Here is a 16,340-nt window from a genome sequence, read left to right on the forward strand (position 1 = left end):
TTAAATAAATTAGTTATTATAATCTATATTTTTTTATTATCTTTTAATTACATTTTTTCATGGTAATTTTCATTTTATGATTTTTGTATGACGTCTACGTCATGGTAAATGTAAGCTATATTATATAAGTAGTTAATCAAACAAGCAGTATAATATAAAATATGAACTATAATTTATAACGGAAATCATAATTATTAAAAGCTCATTAGAATATGTACATCTGTAAACAGGCATGCTGAATTTATTTAACCATTGACCTATAGAAACCTTAAAGAAATGAATATATTTGAATGTTGAAACGAACAGTAATTAATATGTGATTATCAGTTCTTTTTCTATCTATAGACATTGAACGAATAATTTAATACCCTGATACCGTGATACCGGGATTTTTCTTAATAAAAAAAAAAAATTATCCAATAACAAAATGGTACAAACAAATAAAAATACAACTCAACTGATAATGAAAAATGTGTTCAAAAATTAATTAGTTTATACATTTTTACTGTATTCTAAATATCTAACAAATAGAAATTATAGTTTAAGTAAAACTTGTAGGCACCTAACTATTATAATTGAGAATATTTGAAAAAGAATATTTCTTAATACTATAAATACTTTTTCATAATAATTTGTGCATGTATTTAAAAAAAAAAAAAACATTTTCGTTTAATAATATGCATAATTATAATTTGAATGATTTTTTTGTGGAAATGACAAATATACTGTTTAGCAAATAAAAATATTATGTTAATTCATTATTTTTCTAAACGTCAATAATACTTATTAAAATCTATTAAATTATACATACTATAAACATTTAACGTTATATAAATATAATTTTCTATAAATTTATAACAATATAACATAAAATTATTTTAGTTTATCTAAAATTTTAAAAAGTTTGCATAGATTTTAAAATTTATCGATATTTATTGGATTCTCGAAGTAATACAAAATAAGTAGTACCTATATTTATTACTTATATATAAACGAATTCTAAAAATATTTCAATGATTTCAGAGACACTTACAAATATGCTGTGGATATTATTATTATTTTTTTTATTACTTTAAAGCCTCAATAACTAAGGTTATTAGCTTACATATTTAAATATTACTTCTATATTAAGGTACAATTTACAAAACATTTTACAATATTACAATATAATTATTTTTGATATATGCAATGTAGAAAAGGAAAAAAGATCAAAGAAAAAATATATATACTATTATTGCAGTATTTATAAAATACTTATATAAAATAAATAATATTATAATAAACTATAATTTTATTTTGTTAAATAATATCATATTATTTATTTCATAATATTGACGTAAATGCAAACAAAATATTATTTTATAAGCTAATTATAAATGGAAAAGCAATAAATTATATTTTATTACAAATTAGGTATTAGACTTGCTGAAATTCTTTTTTTTAAATAGTGTAAACTTTTAAAATTTTTAAATAAAATAAACCTATAAATACAATGACACACACCTTTAATTTAACAACTATAATCTTTTAAACAATAATAATAATAATCTAGTAAATATAATTATTATTATGTTAAAAAAATTTTACGTACACACTAGCTGTTATTCCGTAAATTTGAAAATTAACACTACCTAGATTTTGTAAGAACTTGGGAATCACTGTGTCTAAAACATCTACACTTCAGTAATATATTAAGAATCTTAAATTAATAACTTTATAAGATTCTACCCTTTATGGCTTTATATGCTGTACTACTGCAAAGAAGAATTATTATAAATATATCAATATAATTAATGAAAAACTTAAAACGTAATTACATATACCTACGTGTTATAGGGAAATTAACCTATATCGACATATTGACATCATAATATACTTTTACGATATATTTATTATTTATGTAAAACTTAATTTCAACATACCTACATTATAATAATTATAAAATATAAATTAATTGTATTTAGCCACCTAAAAGTTTTAAGTGCTTAAATTTGTAAATTGTTAAGAGGCCAAGATTTAATTAGTGCTTTGAAACAAAAATAGTTCAAAAAATATTTTATTGGAAATATAATACACTTGCCAAAAAAAGTGTACAGTCCATAAAAGAAAGTAAACAGCAATAAATATACACCCGTAGCTAACATTGACAGTTTTTCGAAGGACAATAAATTAAATTGTAAACACAAAGGTATTAATTCCAACATTTTTGTTTTTCCTTACCTATATAGTTTATAATAGGCTTATCCAATCATTTGTGTGTCTATTGTATCACTCTTTCATTCACATTCATAATATGATACTTTGTATAGTAATTATGAGTATTGTAAGTATAAAATATTTTGAAACATATATATACTACTAAAAGTTAAAATCGATTGATTGCTGTTTAGCAGCTAAACTTTAGCCTAAATTAAGTTAAATGTACTGACATTATTTGTATTACCAAATGTTTACTATTACCTTTTTTATGCGGTATCTCTATATCTAGGTATAATAAATATACATACATATTTCATTTTATAAACTAAGACAACTAAAATTAATACATTATAATGGAGTAGTGACTAGAGAGTAGAGAGTAGAGACTAATAGTGATTTAGTAGCTTCATGTTATAATATACGTTTAAATAATTAAGTCATGAAGACGTTCTATCGTGTTAGGAGGCATTGGAGTGGTGGTACTATTTTAAGATGGTTTAGTACACGTACGTCGTACATTTAACCTGTAATAACTTGAAGAAACTTTCATTCAAATTTTTTATATAGCTATAGTCTTGGAGTTTTGGAATTTCAATGTATTTGTGTATATTTAGGTTTCCCACAAGCCATGGAGTATTTGTTATTATTTTTAAGGTTATATTTTGAAATATTTGGTGTTTTTTAAGTGAGTTTCTACAAATTTTTTCCAAATAATAGTTTAATATGCAATTGCGTGCATACTCCGAATCAAGAATGGCCACAAACATTCAAGAAAATTTATCGGAGTCACTCGGCCAAAACAGTTCATTACTTTCAGCTACCATCAAGTTCATCACAGAGGCAGAACCACAAAATAAAATATGAATACTGTAAAATAATATAGTTGTCGATGTAAATACAACCCAATGAACTTAAATTTTGTAACCCAATGGTCTACGTCGCCGAGGGTATATTTCGTGTTAATAAAAAAAAAATAAAAAAATAATTTAATATGAGTAATATGTAAGCAATGGACGCAGTACAATTATTTCTGTACCTATAATGTGGGATTCCTGTTTAGAATGGAGAACTAAGCGTTGATAAACTTATTGACGTTAAAATGATAAGTGCGCCGCAAAATTAATCTTTTTCCAACGTTACGACAAAATACTTAACGGCTGGCTTCTAACGGATCGGTAAACATTGTTAAAATTGGGCGAGTGGATTCAGGTTACGGCGTTAACTGAACAAAACGGCATAATATACTTTTTTAGGGATTTATTGATATTTTCCTATTATACTGCACCAAGTTAATAAAAATGTACAATCGATTTTGTAAATTGACTATTATTGCCTCTATATGTCACGAGATTCAGTGTAGATTGTTGTATCATCATTAAAAAGAGCTCAATTTGTGTGTGTCGTCTAATACAGGATGTCAGCTATATAGACATTAAATAAACTAGGACCAAGTACGGGTCTTTGAAGAACACCAACTGTTTTGACTGTCGAAAATAAAAATATTATCATTTATTTAACAGTTAATTATCTGTTAGAAAGAAGTAAGCGAAAATAAGGGGTCGGGAGGCTTCATTCACAAATTGCATTTGGAAATTTGGAATAACTGGATTATTGGATTTGGGACTAAGTAATTTGTTGATTTTAAAACCATTTTTTTCCTATTTAACTGACAGCAGAGAATATACAGAGAAGATGATTGGATTGAACAAAAATTGTTTAGATGGTTTTTTAATACTGTCTTATATAGTTATATGATGATAAATGATAATTAACTAAAAAGATCATATTATGGACAATCGTATTTAAAGCATCATAAATGTGGTGGACATATGACGTATAACGTATACGTAAATCGAAGTGAATTGAGCCTGTCAATCTAACTAGTGAACTATGGAAATTTACGACTACGGTGATTTTATGATCAAGATTTAATTTATAGGTTTTTGTTACCTATGAAGTAAATGAACCAAAGTTCATTAATTATTACTTATTATTCTTTAGACTTAATTTTGGAAAAATTGAATTTTAGTTGAAGTTAAGTAAAAATATGTGGCCAGATACATCCTTTTGCAGGAAATATTTTGAACATGATATTAGTAATGTTATCATATACCTGCAGCGCTTATTTATTAGGTAGTTTTTTTACAGTAATTTACTTAATTTTGTTTGGTGTATTCAGTATTTGGCAATTTGTATAAACCGTTCGAATTTATGACACGGCAAATGTATGCCTCAATTAGTATGTTTTGAATTTAAATCACCAGCAATTATAACGTTGTTATTTAGATTCATTACTTTGTCCCAATCGGTAATAATATGCATTGTGTGACTTAGGTAGGTAGTTGATAAACAATGGTGATTAAAATAGATCGATTATTAATGTTTAGCACTGTTGAGGCTTCTAAGCATTAGAAGTCGGACTGGGTAACGCTCTTATTCAAATACATAATGAAATAGTTGGCATATCAGTGGCACGACCAGTGTCACTTTTAATGAACGAGCTCTAATATAAGTTTTTAGTTTTCATGTTTTCATGTTTTCATATTTAGAAATCAGTTTAAAGAAAATTGATTAATTGTAAAATCCAGAACAGTAAAATTTATACAATATATATTATACATAATAAATGTACTATATACTATATATGTACACCTCCTACTTAAGGGTGGAGTCCCAAAAGTTCAATTTCCTGGGATGTCAAATGTCACGTTTACATCCGGCAATTGGAAATCAATACGGTCCGTTTGTTTGCTAAAAGCTACAATGGCTAATTTTCACGAAGTATTTGAAAAATAAAGTTAATTTTCGAATTCACGTGTTGCTGCATATTATGTAAGCGAGCTTTCAAATACGTTGTATTATATATATGTAGACGTCATGTCGTGTGAATCGTGGGCCATCATATTTATATTGCATATTGTGTTAAAAATCAAAACATTCATGTCGGAAGAAATCAACACTGCACGATAACTTGATAAATGATAACCTTTTTAAAGTTGATTCGTATAACTCCAATAATAAGTCTCTATTATACACGTTTTACGCGTATCATACTTGCTTTATATTATATTAATATTATTATATATTATATTTACAGTAACGTATGAGTATTACATTATCACTTTCTGTCTTTACACTTGCTGTAATAACATAGAAGAAACTTTGATAGTTAGTTTTTTTTTTACTGAAAATTTAAATTTAAAAAAATATTTATGATTCCACGGATATACAACGTGACTTCTAAATTACTAAGGTAGGTAGGTACAGTATTTTTGCGAAAATGCATAAAATAACATTGATTATAGATTTATTCTATAATCAATAACAATAATAATATTATAATAACATGATAATAACAAAATAAACTATTTAGAAACCTAAAAACTAGGTAAATCATACATATTTGTATAAAATTATTCTAAAAAAAGGTACCTACTATAATATAGTACAGGATTTAATACTATAGATGTACTTGTATAGATATTGAGTATTAACTACTAACTATTATAGCCTCGACTTTAACTTAAAGTTAAATTCATTAAAGTAATTAATGTAATCATAACTGTTCTAATATCCTATATTAATTTATACTATTTAAATTTAATATGAATTATGAACTGAATAAAGTACTTAAATTGGGCATGAGTGAATAACAACAACAATATAATAATAATATGACTAAAACAATTTTGAATTACGGAATTAGGCAATGATAATTTTATAATATTACTCGTAATATTATGACTTGTTGTAAATAAACAGATAAATAAATAAAATAATGATAATTTCATAAACAGTCGTATAAAGAAGAAATATTATTCAATATTAACAGAGTAAAATATTGATAATTCTTAAATATTTATGATTAAATAATATTTTTTTACATCCATTTAATTTTTTTCTTCTATTATAAAATGTATAAAACATGAATATTAATACTTTTACACTAAAAAAACTCTCCCTTTAGTGAAGAGTATTCTGCAAATAATTGTTATTCAGTTCTGTTATTTTAGCAATAAAATTATTATTATTGTTGTTGTTTATGAGTACAATAGTCAATGATTATTATTATATTATGGGTAAACCAAGTTACGGTTACTAAGTATCATACTGGCTTCCAACGTGGCAATGTGAATATGTGACAATGTAAATAACTGTTATCCAAAATTATAGAAACTTTCTTATATTTGTCTTCGAATGATCGTAAGATCTAACTTAATAGTCATGTGATACATATACAGTTCATGTTATATGTTATGTAATCTAACAATAAAGGTATGAAATTAAAAAAAAAATTAAACAATTTATCACATAAATCTGTACAATATTTATTTTTTTAAAGTATTTTGGAATCGAAAACAAATCAAATGCAACATGCAATTAATTTTAACACACTTTGTTGCCCTAGTTAAAGTAAAAAACGTTTTGGCAACATTAACAGACGTAAATAAACTAGATTGGTTTTATCCTCACGGACACTATAAAAATAATTTTTAATATCCATATGATTGTTTAAAATTAGTTGATTAAGTATTCATTATTCAACGAAATACCTAAAAAAAAAAAAAAAAACTGGGCATCTAGATTCTGTTATAGTGGTTTTGAGTGTACCTCGTCATTTTCTTAAGTCACTGTGTCACTATAGTAATAATAGATGTGTTGAATTTTAAATAAATACAATCATATTATACGAAAAATGATTCTGGGCAAATTAGGTAGTGTGAATCAGGAAACATAAATTTTTAAGAATAATATATACAATAAATACCTCGAAAAAGAGCCAAAACCTTTTCAAAATTATATTATGTTTGTATAAAATATTAAAATACTAATTTTAATATCATAAATTAAATTGCAATTCCAATCTTCACGTACAATATTTCCGTGGTTTTTAGTTAGTTTTTTCCAATAATTGAGAAAATTATAGGAATTATACTAAATATTTATGACTCCAAGGTAAAAACCTTATACATTTTTCTTCCTTCTACAGTTCTGCATATTTGTTACTGACTATAAACGACAGTCTAAAATTAAATACAAATTTTGTACTTACTACGTATACTTACATAGTGTAAACACCTAGTTAATAAATATAGATGACATTAAAAGTATGTATCTACTGTAGTACTGTCTAGTATAGTATATTTTTTATATATAAATATAATTCTATATTTTATACATTTTTTATTTTTTTATAATACTAGCTGAGGGTCCGTTTAGGATAGGTTGGTAATTTTTACGCACGTATGTAATAGATTTTGGAACAGATATTTTGTCTTTTAAAGATCATAACAATTAATTATTGCATTTTATTAAAATAGTTAGGTATAATGAAAATATCCGCCATTTTAATTTTTTCTAAAACTAATGGGATTTGAAAAAGAAATTCAACTTTTTTGAAAACGTAATCAGCTAATATAACATGCTAGGTGTATATAAAATAAGTAAGAATTTCTGTCCAAACACTATATCAACCAATAATGATCATACAGTATACATTACTGCAGTAACATTATAATTGAAATTTTTCATTATTTGTTAAAAAGCCATTTAATAACTAGGTAAGTAATATTTTTAGACAAATCACAGATTTCAAAGTCTCAACAGTGGTATTTTTCTTTAAAAATAAAACATTAATTCACGTTTATGCGTCAAGAGAGGATGATTAACTCTGATCTGAAAATTATGAAATGATATTAAGCGTTACGAAAAAAAAACCCCTAATAATTAACAAATTATTAATGAAGAAACATATTATAATACATTCGTAGACGCTTTTGCAGTATCCGGAACACTCGGATCAAGTGGTTGCGAGCGCGTAGGCATTAATTGTCTTAGCTATTAGGGGGAATTGGGGAATCTTAGATAGTTAGATCTCTCAAATAAACAATAACTAATTATAGATACTGTCTGATTTTATCGGTTTATAATATTATGTTAGTTGCCTATAGTTAGTAGTTGGTATTATAGTTACTTGGTTGTACAAAAGCCATTAGTGTTAAAAATACGCTCAATTGAAATGAATTCGTTGGTTACGCTGCCTTATTTACAATACATTACATTTTTAATTTACCATTTAAATGGTACATAGACAGAAATCAATAAATACAATCTTAAAAAAAATGGCTTAGCTTTTGTAATATTTTTAGTTTGTCACACTTTTTCCATGGTTATAGGCAAAATTATTCTACATTATTTTATGTCACTTGAAGTTATATTGATGGGATCAGTTGTTTCCGCCAAAAATCTTGATATTCGTTTCCACCAAGTATCGTTTTCACCCAACCGAAAAAGGTTCGATTTTTGTTTCCGCCAAATCTGTTTTTAATTACCAGTATTGATTCTTGAATTATAGTTTGGAAACCATTTAGGGATATCCTAGATCCGCTACGAGGAGGCGGTTTCCATTGATCCCCAAAACATTTTTTGACCTTATTTTGTGATTGAATTTCCAAAAATTTAAATTTATATTAAATTAAGTTGATCATAATCAAATTAATGTATTTAATAAATATATAGTCAAATATTTCTGATAATTCCGTGAATTATTTATTACTTCGAATAATTGTAGCATTTACATTTTTAAGGCTTATTTAGAAACATACATTGATATGAACATTCGAAAATACATTTTTTTTTAAACTTATTATTAATATGTGATTAAAATATACGTGAAATTGTGCTGATCTCGATAACGTAGACATTATCTACACGTGATATAAATTAGATCGAGTTATATTTATTTATAATAGGTAGGCATTATTACGCGTGAAATCAATTATATTTTCAATATCTAATGGTTTATCCCGAATCCTGATATACATCATCGATGATCGATAGCACTTGAAATAGATTCTAAGGGTTCTCAAACACCATCTCAATTGTATAAGTAGAAATAGATTTGGCGGAAACGAAAATCGAACCTTTTTCACTTTGACGGAAACGATCCTAGGTGGAAATGAAAATCACATTTCTGGCGGAAACGATGACCACCCATATTGATAACAGTATTTTAGAAAATGGTTGATATACACATTAAGTACCTATATAATGTTTATATATATATTTTTTTTTTCAAAGACTTATAATTAGTTGTAATAATTTTGGAAAGCCAAATATTAAGGAGAGGCATGACATTTTTAACTATATCTAAATGCATTAAGCTCCATTCTCAAGTGTTTCAAACTAATTTAACTCTAGTAGGTATCTATTATTGTGAATGAAGTGCTAGAGAAAAACACTAAAAACGATATTATTTTACAGTTTAGGTATATTAAATGCTGCATTTAATGTATATTCGCTTAAAAATGCTATCCCCTCTATAGAAACGATTAAAAAGGTATTGCGAAAATGCGATAGCGATGGCGATTTCTGCGCGTTATCGTCAAAACTAGTATGTAGCGCGTGTTGCACGTGAGACTTACCTATCGATGTCAAATAAGTTTGATAAAATTCTGCGATCAATCGCTTGCGAACTCAAAACTGTTCAGATCGAAAGAGCAGGGTCTTCGAACGCGACAAGGTGCATCGTGCGTATTTAAGTGATTGGTTACTCGTTAATGCGCTACGCCAGATTCGTTACAGAGTTACGAGTACGTCGATGGAACGATTAGTAAAAAATACTTTTGTTCGTTACACATTCGTTTCATCGGAACAAAGTTACTTATTACCCAAATCGTCCCAAACAATAGGAAACTAGATACCACGATGTACCAGTACAAAATATATTCCCCGAAGAGTCAACACGATGATGGTTTACTACATTAACTCAAAGCATACCCAACCGTGGTTGAGTGGTTCTCACTAGACACCAAAAGTAATGAGTACACGTTTAAAATTTAAAATATTTACACATAATAATTACATAATAAGACTAGGTAATGTAAGGTACACTTTAATAAAACGTTTACGATGCACATAATAATATTTGCTTTATCAGAAATGAATACGATGATATCGGTTAAATGCTAATCGGTACATTTGTAACAACCAAGACTTATATATATATATATATATAATAACCATATAACGATTATCGCTCAAGCATTCAACAATAAAAAGCACCGACGTAACGAAAACAAGTATTTTGAAATCTTTGCTCTATTCTCTCTACCAAGTGGAAGTTTGGAACGATTCCACAAAAAGAACGAAAATTCTCATCGTACCTCCACCGCCGAGCCATACCGCGGGACGGGACAGCGAACGGGGCGGCAAACGCAGTGCGCTGAACGTCGTCCGAGTAAACAACGCGCACGTGTATATTGCGCCCCCGCCGACGACTTACCGGGAGGAGGGCGCGCGCGCGCGCGCGATCCGAGAAAACCTCCACCGCTGACGGGGGGTTTCGGATTTCAGCGCGCACAATACGGCAACGTCGCCGGGAGAACGATGACGATTCCCGTATACGGCGGTAACCAAGGTAACGGGATCGGGCACGCCGCCGTCGTACACACGCGCAACAGCCATAGTGGCCATAGTGCGCGAACACACATGTGTGATACAACTACTCTGATGTCAGTGTACAAGCGCACACACGCGCACACACGCGGCACCTGCCGCCGTCTTGGAATATTATTGTTGTTGTTGTTATTTTGGACGACGACGACAAAGAAGACAAATGACAATAAATATTAATATAAAATTCAACGCAGACTTGAGAGTCGTACAGAACAGACCGCCGTCGTCCCCTAACGCTCGTAAAATTATTCTAGCGACGTCCTGTCGGTGCACCCCTTATGGCCCTATAGCTTACCTCGGAAACGTGTCTGGCCCTGGCCCAATGTCCGCGGTTAGTGTAGTTTTCTTTGGTCACGAAATAGTCCATAAAGTTGTTCATTTTGTCGTCGACTCGGCACTCCGCGCGGGTCGTAAACGGTACACGCGAACTCGTGGCCGATGATCAATTATTTTATTCGACGACGATAAGTTGTAATTATAACCGTAATAATTACGGTTAATAGCTTATCTGAGACGCGGTGTTTTGCACGCACAACTTTCAGGTCGTTTTAAAAACAACAACAGTACAAAACGTTCACCGTGTTGTCGCTGATGCACCACGACGACGGTTACGGCGCGATCGCACAGAGTCCCAGAGAGACATAATTATTATTATTAGGTGTTGTGTCTTGCGTGTGCCAGAACTATTTCGATGTGTAATATAATAATAATATTAAATGTACACTTATATTATAGCGTCGTGATCAAAACGCGTGTTCGTCTTAAAAAAAAAAAATCAAGAACACCAACACGTTAACAATAAAAAAATTCAAAAATATGTACGAAGTTCTCGTTACTGGCGTGCGTTTCTCGTTAAAACATCAATACTATGACAATTATTATCTCGGCGAAATATGAAAAAAATTGACAAACGACGATTCTTGCAGTGTAAAAAAGTAAAAAAAAAAAAAAATATTATTATATTATAATTACTGTAAATGTAAATAAAACCGATCCGGGCAAACGAACGTCCGACACTCGCTGAGTGACCGGTGTCCGACGCGGCCGCCGCCGTCGTGTGTTATCTCGGAAGTGGTATAATAGTAGTGTGTGCGTGGTGCAAGTACTTGTGCGCGACGCGCCGCCGCAGCCGCCGGTGGCGCGGTGCCTTCCACGGCGGCCACCGCACGTAGTGCCCGAATATTATGGTTTATTGCACATACGCACAATAATAATGTAACAGTATCAAATATTATGGTTTAAAGGTAGGTACACACAATATAATAATATACCAGGTGACCCATTTAACGTAGAACGCTCATTATTTCAAAAACTAATATCGTTTTTGAAAACATTTTTTAAGCTGGCATTTTAACTCCCTAATATATTTTGGATTCACGCTTTAATCAGTATACAGGGCACGGATGGTAATCAAATTAAGTCCCGTAGAAAGCTTTATCCGACCAGTAGACGATAATTTTTTGTTTTTTATGAATCTATATGAAAACCTTGATTTTTTTATTTTGTCTCTACTTTCTTTAGATAAAAATATAGTACATAACATTTTAATCGCTATTCAAATTACATTACATTCAAAAATAGCACTTTTAGTCTATAAGAATACTAATATTACTAATTGTTGATTCCTGGTAGGTTTAGAAATTTAAAATATGGTATAGACTAGAGAGTAAAAAAACAAATTTCAAACCGAAATTTGAACCACCTGTGGTATAGTTAAAGGTGGTGCAGTTTATTTTAAAATCGTTAGGTAACATTATACCAATTATTATTAATATGTACTCGGACAGTAAAATAATATAAATATTATCATAATCGAAACATCATAAATACTATTGCATAATAATATAATATGGTTATAAGATGGTGGTATTCGATAATCATATATACATATAGTTACATTATATTACATATTATAATACCTAACTATTATACAGATTACTGATTAATGTTTGCGTGAAACTTATTGAAACCAAAATTGAAAAATCGTAGAGGGCCACCGTAAAATATAATATAATAATATAAAATATGATGTGTATAACACGTGCAGTATTCTATATTATTTATTTATTTTGCGGACAATTGTTCAATTTCAAGAACAGTAGTAATCATAACAATAGTGAATATATAAGTAATAATTAATTAATAAGTAACAATGTCAAGTTTAGTAAGTGATTTAGCGATATACGAGATCAAAATATAGAATAAAAACAATATAACTAACAGATATACCTACATAAAAAGATAGTCAATGGATATTATTGTCTAATGACCTCCTATGTGATAGTATTAACAGTGAAATTAAAAACTTTAATATGAAGAAACGAGGGATAACTTACCTAAATAGATTATTATTTATAAACATCAAGATTATTGTTACACAAGTTTTAAATATTAATGTTCTGGTAAGACATATTTTCTATAGCTTTAGGAGAAATTATAAATATAAAATTGGTGATTATTATGATTGTTGTGACTTGTGGTTATAGTTACTTCATAGTTTATCAGGCTTAATAGATTTACAGAGTCATCGATTTCATTATTTGATAATCTGAAGAGAGAAAAAACCAAAAAGTTATATAAGCAGTAACTCTACGGGCTTTTAAAAAATCCATTTTTAGATTTCTAGAATGTTTTCGTAACCAGCGTGTGAAGAATTCTTGATGCTTACATCACGTATACGATATTTATAGCATATAAAGTAAAAGACTATATTTTTAATTTTTTCAAGTTAGTTACTATACTCAATGTTATTATTTTCTAAAATTATCAGTAAATATTCGAATAAAGAGCAGATAAGTGAAGTAAGTATAGAGGCATTTGAAAGTTAAAAGATTATTGAATTCGGAGCAATTACAGTGAATAATATGAATCACAGATACAGCTTTATCTTGTAATTTTGGATTATTAATAATATGGAAGTTGAATAGTAGTTTAGTGTCTAGCATTATGCCTAAATCTTTGATTAGAGACTAGAGAGGAACGAATAGTAGAATAATTATATTCGGTATACAGTAACACAGTATAATATAATAATATTAAGGTATTATTGTAGTAGGTATATTCTATTTAGCAGGCACGTAAGCGTGTAACATTTTTCTATAACCGAATTCAAATAATCGGTACGATAGGTATTAGGTATGCGTACGCACAATATATATCATTATATTAATAATGGTTAGAAGGAGGGTTCGCAGCACTATTATTATTGCACATTAAAACCTATGTACGAATTTACATCCCAACCGAGTGATCAGTGATGTGTAATGTACGCTTATTATATTCACGGCCGCTTATATATTATATAGTGCGTTGGTTCTTTTAATATTAGGTACTCGCGTATTCTCGTTCCGACTTCAGCTGTCAACGGGGTCAAACTCCTATAATAATATAAGATGTATCTAATACACGTTGGCGCGGTTTCACGACCGTATTATTATTTTTGTTATTATTGCTATATACGCAAACAGCAGCCACGGTGTTTGTTTTTATTAGATTTTTGTGTTATTTTTTTGCCTACATTATTATATTATTTATTATTATTGTTTTTTCTTATGTTCAGTCTCGCCCGGATCGATAGTGTATTTACAATTGATTGATCATACAATATACCTGCATTTCCTTCGTCGAGTAATTAGTTAAAATTCTTATTTTCAGAATTTTCAAATACTATATAATATATAAAATTTACTTAAAAGCGTATTTTCAAAATATTTAGACTTTCAATAAAATTTAAGAAGTTTTGGCCGTTTTGGGTGTCGAATATCCATACAAACTTTTCTTCCAATAATTTATATGATAAAGTAATCAATAATTCTTTTTTCTTAAATTATATAAGGTACGTATACCTACAAGCGCTACAAGAACTCCAAAAATCAGCATTATAATAAATACAGTATTAAAGGATTCCATCGTGAGAAAGAGAAGGGAATAGTGAGCATGCTTAGTGGATTACACCTGCAATATTACACCCAATACACCCGGATGACCGGATCAGACTTCCGTGATAATTCACGCAAAACAATTTCTTGATAAAAATATTTGAAGTTTATATGGGATAATTGATAACTGAGTGTGATATTGACAGGAGGTGCAAATTTATGATCTATATGCCAACTGCTAACCTAGCAATATGTAGGTAAACTTAAAAAAAAGATTGTAGTGCCTTTATCCTTAATCAAAGTTATTCAATAGCTCGACTTGTTTCATAAAAATACCAGTAAAATATTATGAACAAATTACAAAACTATGTCATGAAATACATTAGATATGCGATAGCTGTATATTTATTGCAGTAGGCCAGTAGCAGCAACCAGCAATGAATTTGTTTTTGGTTATTTTTATAGTTTTATAAAATATATAATTTATGCATAATATCAAGATGAAAATTAAACAATTCGAGATGATTATTGAAATCATAATGTTAATCTAAATCATTTTTTTACTTCCATAATATCTGTTGATTTTTATTGACGTTTGTGTAGGATTACTGATTTAATACGAGGCACGAGTATAATGGTTTTTTTAAAACAAAATTAATAAATGCCGTTACCGCAACGAACGTAATATTAAACATTTACCTACAAGGCTACAACCATTTATAATTTCGATTGATTCAATATTTTAATTGTCTTCTATATCACATTAATTAAATATTCTATAGAATGTAGATAAATCAAAACTAGGCCAACTTAATACTTTTTAAATATGTTGTTAATTAGTTTATAATAATATTATCCATTGTAATTAAAAATTAAATATATTTAGAAAAATCCATCGATCGTTTTTACCACAAATTACTTTTTATTGCACTATTGATAGGACGTTATACACAACCATTTGTTATCTCTGTCTTACAAGTACATAACATAGCAAATTTACGCTCAGCAGATCACGTTTAACTCCGTCAGTTTAAAAATAAGAGTGAATCGACCTATTATGAAACTTGAGGTTAAAAACATTATCTGTGTTTGTATGTTGGTTTCTTACGATAACTAATAAGGGTTTAAGTGAATTATAAACTTTTTTATATACGCATATTAACCTGCTACAAAATTGAACCATCGTAAAAAATCCACATACAAACACAGATAATGTTGTTATTTTGTTAACATCAAGTTTCATAATAGGTCGAATCACTCTAATTTTTAAACTAACGAAGCTAAACGTGATGTGCTGAACGTAAATTTGCTATGTTATGCTCTTAAAAAATGGAGACCACAAATATGTGTGTATAGCGTCCTAGCTCTTAACCCTGTATAGACTTTGATGAATCACGATCCATTGCTATCATGGCTGAAGTATTATTCAAATATCAGATTACAATTCACTAGAGCACTGCAAAGTTTCTTTTCTACCATTACACCAGTCCCATTTGCCATTTGGTACTCCACGTGGAGGACAATTATTGGCGTAGTATAGGTATCTAAATTATAACATTTAATAGTTAAGATATAAGATAAAACTATAAATTATAAGAGCAAACACATACTTTATTCACTAACCATCATTCATTATATGTTTCTGCGCCTCTAAAATAATCTGAGTCCGGCCATTGCCATTATAAAAAAATTAAGTACATAATAACGCCTGTGTATACGGTGTTTTACCTTATACATACAGAATATTGAATATATAGGTACTCCAACAGTTGTATGCATATTATTCAGAGTATCCGCTGAATGCCC

General features: G+C 28.9%; 1 protein-coding gene across 2 annotated transcripts in view; it reads right to left on the minus strand.

Moving 5' to 3' along the window:
* LOC107165597 (monocarboxylate transporter 9) overlaps positions 1–16,340 on the minus strand; it is a 68,489-nt gene that overhangs the window by 39,946 nt on the left and 12,203 nt on the right. The window contains exon 1 of one of the 2 annotated variants that reach the window (XM_015513912.2): positions 10,952–11,714. The exons of the other annotated variant lie outside the window; for it this stretch is intronic. Within the exon in view, the coding sequence (XP_015369398.1) occupies positions 10,952–11,035 (84 nt within the window). The 5' untranslated portion in view covers positions 11,036–11,714. Of the gene's footprint in view, positions 1–10,951; positions 11,715–16,340 lie in introns of those variants that run through there. 2 annotated transcript variants of the gene reach the window in all.

Source organism: Diuraphis noxia, unplaced genomic scaffold (assembly GCF_037042655.1).
Source record: "Diuraphis noxia isolate RWA-SAM2 unplaced genomic scaffold, SU_Dnox_SAM2 contig0003, whole genome shotgun sequence".
Classification (NCBI taxonomy): domain Eukaryota; kingdom Metazoa; phylum Arthropoda; class Insecta; order Hemiptera; family Aphididae; genus Diuraphis; species Diuraphis noxia.